Source organism: Tupaia chinensis, unplaced genomic scaffold (assembly GCF_000334495.1).
Source record: "Tupaia chinensis unplaced genomic scaffold, TupChi_1.0 Scaffold000101_1, whole genome shotgun sequence".
NCBI classification, from domain to species: Eukaryota; Metazoa; Chordata; class Mammalia; order Scandentia; family Tupaiidae; genus Tupaia; species Tupaia belangeri.
In genome coordinates, this window is record NW_006159565.1 from 2,744,434 (window position 1) to 2,750,281 (window position 5,848).

At 41.9% G+C, this 5,848-nt stretch overlaps 1 protein-coding gene across 5 annotated transcripts in view; it reads right to left on the reverse strand.

Moving 5' to 3' along the window:
- ZDHHC4 (zDHHC palmitoyltransferase 4) overlaps positions 1-5,848 on the reverse strand; it is a 16,475-nt gene that overhangs the window by 6,860 nt on the left and 3,767 nt on the right. For 4 of the 5 annotated variants that reach the window (XM_014585980.2, XM_014585979.2, XM_014585978.2 and 1 more), the window contains exons 5-9: positions 5,499-5,572; positions 4,723-4,901; positions 1,444-1,569; positions 832-867; positions 418-662 (exon numbers count right to left, since the gene is read on the reverse strand). In XM_014585980.2, coding sequence (XP_014441466.1) covers positions 418-662; positions 832-867; positions 1,444-1,569; positions 4,723-4,901; positions 5,499-5,572 — 660 coding nt within the window. The remainder of the gene's footprint in view (positions 1-417; positions 663-831; positions 868-1,443; positions 1,570-4,722; positions 4,902-5,498; positions 5,573-5,848) is intronic. The other variant, XM_006143627.3, reaches the window with a different exon arrangement.

Here is a 5,848-nt window from a genome sequence, read left to right on the forward strand (position 1 = left end):
CTTAGCCCCTCTTAGCCTCTCCCAGTAGTGGCCACTCCCTCATCTGGGGATCAGACAGCTCTGCTTTTAGATTCACAACACATTCTCTTCAAGGCAAAGACTAGTGCACTGTGGAGGTTACAGCTAGAGCCATAGGAGATTCAAACTGTGGTCGGCCACATGGGAGTCCAGTGCCCCTAACCACCGACCAGCCCCCCAAAAAACATTTTAAAAGATGGGCATGGTAGCTAATATCTGTAATCCCAGCTACTCAGGAGGGTAAGGCAGAAGGATCATGATACAAAGAAATTCTGTCTAAAATACCACACACACACACAAATAAAAAATACAAGCTCTATGATTTCACTGGGAAAATAAATGTCCTGTTTCCAATTCTGAAACCTAAAGTTAGAAACCTACAGCCCACAGCATAATTACCTGAATAAGAAAGACCGTGTCCATAACCTGGAAGCGTCCGAAGTCATCGATATAAATCTCTTGGTATAGATCAGACACCACCGCCAAGTGGACTAGAAACGCAGTGCTCACAATGGCCATGGTGGCAGCTGAGGCTGTCAACGTGAAGAGGTAGATGAGGAAGTACCTGGTATTCCATGCCCCAATGCAGTTGTTCACCCAAACACAGTGATGGTCAAAACGGTGCACACACCAGTTACATACACCTGTAGAGAAACAATGAATTGGTCCTGGTTGGTCCTTGGTGACACAAGGATACTGTGTACACCTACTGGGAGTTTTATAAACTGACTGCTGGCAATTTGAGTATGGAAAAATGGCAGCTGTGGTCAACAAGCTTTTAGAACTTCAGAGCCTAGTAGATATGCAGCTCACGTGATATTTCTGTTAGTCTATAGTCTTGGGTACGCCCTAAAAGAAAAAGAGATTTTTGCTATAGGGCATGTGCACTCACCAGACAGACAGAGACAGAGAGACAGAAATCGAGAAATCACCCCCCAGGGGGGATGGCCACACCGCAATCCCTTCTCCTCCTTTCTCCTCTCTGGATCTTGGGCACACATGCACACACGCCTGGCGTGAGTTTAAGCTACCGGGTCTGGGACTCGAACTGTGGTTGACTACATGGGAATCCAGCGACATAGCCATTATGCTAACTGCTGGTCCTAAGAAAAGGCTTTTCTAGGTCTGAAATCTACACATACAATATCCCACAGAAACATTTCTTGGGCAGTACGTCCCACCATATGACAAAGGAAGGGCCACTATGCCCAAGGCTAAGGGTCATCTACTATACAAATACATAAGACATTCCCTCAGTCATATGAAAGAAACCACTATCTAGCCTCTCCTAGCCTCTCCCAGTAGTGGCCACTCCCTCATCTGGGGATCAGACAGCTCTGCTTTTAGATTCACAACACATTCTCTTCTAGGCAAAGACTAGTGCACTGTGGAGGTTACAGCTAGAGCCATAGGAGCCACACTTACTGCAGTGCTTGGATCGAGCTGGTTTCCTTAAATCACAAGTGGGGCACTTGACATTCTTTGGAAACATCATTTCATCAAATTCATAAATTTGAAGAAATAATAATTCATTTGCTTTTGTTATGGTGCCTGAAAAAAGTAAGGACAAATGTCAGTTTCAAGCAGTATGGTGGACGAATGATCACAAAACCTGTCCCAATACAACACAACTAAAACTGCTGTATTTAATATTTCTGGTAATTCATTTTTATGCTTCTTTGAGATATAATTCATAAACCTAATTCTCCCATTTAAAATGCACAGTTCAATAGTTCTAGTATATTCCCAGAGTGGTGCAATCATCACAATCAATTTTAGAACATTTTCATCATCCCCAAAAGAAACCTGTGACTGAGAAAATGTCTTATGTACTTGTATAGTAGATGACCCTAAGCCTTGAGCATAGTGGCCCTTCCTTTGTCATATGGTGGGACGTACTGCCCAAGAAATGTTTCTGTGGGATATTGTATGTGTAGATTTCAGACCTAGAAAAGCCTTTTCTTGGGACCAGCAGTTAGCATAATGGCTATGTCGCTGGATTCCCATGTAGTCAACCATGTAGCAGTTACTCCCTATTTCTCTCTAATGGCACTAGGCTTTGGAAACCACTAAGCTACTGTCTGTCTTAATGAATTTGCCTATTCTAGATACTTTAAATAAATGGAATCATATAACATATAACCTTTTGTATCTGGCTTTTTTCACTCAACATGTTTTCAAGGTTCATCTATGTTGAAGCATGAATCTGTACGTCATTCATTTTGTTGGCTGAATAACATTGCATTGAATGGGTTTATCAAATTATCCATTCATTGGTTAATGAATTCATAAACTTGAAAAAGTTTAATTGGTGCTTTAAGGATGGAAACGTCTAAATGTAAAAGGATGGGGAAAAAAAGGGCAAATGCTATCAAAACAAAAGAGTATAATAATATATCAGACAAAGTGGACTTGAGAATGAAGAGCGTTATTGGTGAGACTCACTATAGGCCCAGATTTGGTTGCCAGTCAAATCTAAACAAGTCAGGTGCAATGGTACATGCCTGAGGTCCTAGTTCACTGAAAGACTGAGACAGGAGGATCTCAACATGGTGAGACTCAGTCAAAAAAAACCTTAGTCTCTCTCTCTCTGTCCTGCCCTCTTACTTCTCTCATTAAAAAGTAGGGGAGAGGGACCAGCAGTTAGCATAATGGCTATGTTGCTGGACTCCCATGTAGCTGACCACGATTCGAGTCCCGGACCCAGTGGCTTAAACTCACGCCAGGCGCATGTGCGTGCGTGCCCAAGATCCCGAGAGGAGAATGGAGAAGGGATTGCGGCATGGCCATCCCCCCTACGGGGTGATTTCTCGCTTTCTGTCTATCTCTCTCTGTCTCTTTGACAAGCCCATGCGCCCTATAGCAAAAACCTCTCCAAAAAAAAAAAAAAGTGGAGGTGAGGATGTGCTAATGGTACTGCAGCAGTAAAATGTGATGCTCTGTAAGGCTGACCCATGTGGAAAGGCTCTAGGTTCTCATCCAGACACCTCCCTAAGTACGCCAGGCATGTAAGTCCACAATCTAGGGCTGGCTGAGGCTGAAGGTGGACTGCAGTGTTAATACTCTGTTAGGAGTGATGTATCTCTCTCTGTCTCTCTGTCTGTCTCTCATGGAAGAAATAAATAAAGGATTTAAAAAAAAACGAGGCCTCCTATGAGAAAGAAGATTTGATTTACCAAATCTTGAATGTAATTAACTAGAATATACATAATAGGGGGGCCAGCAGGTGGCATGGTAGTTAAGGCACTAGATGTCCACATGGCCAACCATGGTTTGGGTCTTTGACCTGGAGACTTGCCTTCTCACTTTTCCTCTCTCTGTCTCCCTGATGAATTAAAATAATAATAATAAATAAAATTAAATAATTCTTTAAAAGAAAAAAGGAATCCACATATAGGGTTGCCCCTGTGGCCTAGTGGCTAAGGATGGTGGATTCCACGTGGCTGACTGTAGTTCTAGTCCTAGAGTGGCTTGAAAAGCATACCAACTGTGTATGCATGAATGTCCAGATTCCTGGCCAGAAGAAGAAATGGAGGGAAAAAATTATTGTAGCAAACACCTGCCAGTGTTCCGGGGCTGGCTTAAGGCTGGGAATAGGTCATGGCATCAATACATTCTCACTCTCTCTTGCTTGCTCTCTTGAAAAAAATAAATTAAGATGACATAAAAAAAAAAAAATCACACACACACTGTCAAATCTACCATCAAGAGTAATATAACATACTGCTCTCAGTAACTGATAAAACAACAAAAAATTAGTATAGAGGGGACCAGCAGGTGGTGTAGTGGTTAAGGCAATGGACACTCCCACATGGTCAACCACGGTTCGAGTCCCAGACCTGGTGGCTTGCTTTCTCACTTTCCCTCCCTCCCTTTCTCTCTCTCTCAATCTCTCTCTCTCTCTCTCTCTCTCTTTCTCTCTCTGGTCAAATTAAAATGAATGAATAAATAAAGTTAATACATAACTCTTTGTAAAAAATTAGTATAGATAAAACAGAGATTTGAATATAATTAAACTTGATGTAGTGGACTTACATGGTTCTTATACGCAAGAACTAGAAAAAACATACTCTTGGGACCAGCAGTTAGCGTAATGGCTATGTCGCTGAATTCCTATGTAGCCGACCGCAGTTCAAGTCCTGGACCCGGTGGCTGAAACTCATGCCAGGCACGTGTGCATGCATGCCCAAGATTCCAAGAAGAGACTGGAGGAGAAAGGATTGCAGCGTGGCCATCCCCCCTGGGTGGTGATTTCCTGCTTTCTATCTCTCTGTCTCTCTATCTTTCTGGCGAGCACGCGCGCCCTATAGCAAAAACCTCTGGGGAAAAAAAAATACATACTCTTTTCAAGGCGATGGAACATTTACAAAATCTGATCATATGCTTGGGTATAATACAAGAATCCATAAAATTCTGGAAGGAAATAGTGATCATACAAATCACAAGCTCTCTGTAGAACACAATTAAACAAAAATATCAAAAAAATACATTTTTAAAAGTATGTGGGAAAATTTTCAGCAGTTCTAATTAACCATGGGTCAACAACAACAAAATTATTAAAACAATCAAAACTGAAATCTAGATGATGAAAATATTACATATCAAATGTTTTGTAAAGTCCTTAAGAGACCACTCCTTGCTTGCAGCACTTTCAGGAAGACAATCGAGCTGTCACTAAACTGCGTACTACTAGCCTCAACTTACCAGGATTGGCTACACAGGTCAGGGTGAAAAAACTCAGGTTTATAGCCAGGAGCAGGTAGGGCAGAATAAGGTAATACAAGGAGAACTCCAGCTCCTGACAGTAGCCAAATATTTCCCAGGTGTATTCAGTATAAACCATCCCTTGTACGACCAGGTGCAGGATAATGAAGGTATGATTTCTGAAAGAAAAATAGGCATAGGGCTTGTTCACAGGGGCTTCTCTAGGAAGAGTCTATACAACAGTAACCAAACTAATGAAAGGCTAGACACTTCCTTTGGACTTGAGATAAGATAGAACTAAACAAGAGACATGTGAAACACTTCACATAGATTTCATAGAAATACATGTCAATATTTTCCCACTTAAAAAATATCTTGTAGACATGTCAAAACCCCAGAGACAAAGAGCAGATTATGGAGGTTCCAAACCCAGGACTGTTGATCCTTTCCAGCATCCTTCCCCTTACCATGCTAGAAACCACGAAGAGCTTCTTGAAGCTAAAAGACAGTAACAATTCATAATAAAAATGGGCCAACCCAGGAAGCACAGTAGTGTACTGGACTGCAGTGCTGGAAGCCACACAATCGGCCATGAGTTCCATGTGCAAGGGCACGCAGGATTCCGAGGAGCTGGGATGCCAGGGAAAGGGGATGGTGGCATGATGAGACCCCACTGAGAGTGCCTTTCCCTCTCAGGTACAAAAATACACATGCTCCCCATCATTAAAAAAAAAAACAGAAATGAGGATATTATTTAAACTATGAGCTGTAAATACCGTGTATAGAAGAGGTAATGAAGTAATTTTTGCAGGGATTCCTGGAAACACTGTGGTATTATGCAGGAAAATATCTGAAACAAAGAGAAGAGGAAGACTCAATTTCATTTCTCATTCTCACCATTCCCAAACAAATTAGATGTTCCACACATAGCTGGCAGAATTGATGATCATAAGATTCTACATATGAACACTGAAGCAATTGAAGAGAGAATAAAGAGGACTTCCTTCTACTGGCCTTCTGAGATGCCAATGCCTCCATTTCTACTCTGACTCCAAAAAAGGCACTTGCTAGGGTCTTCAGGGAAAATGGAGTGAGCAGAGGGGACGGATCAAGGAATACTAATGTT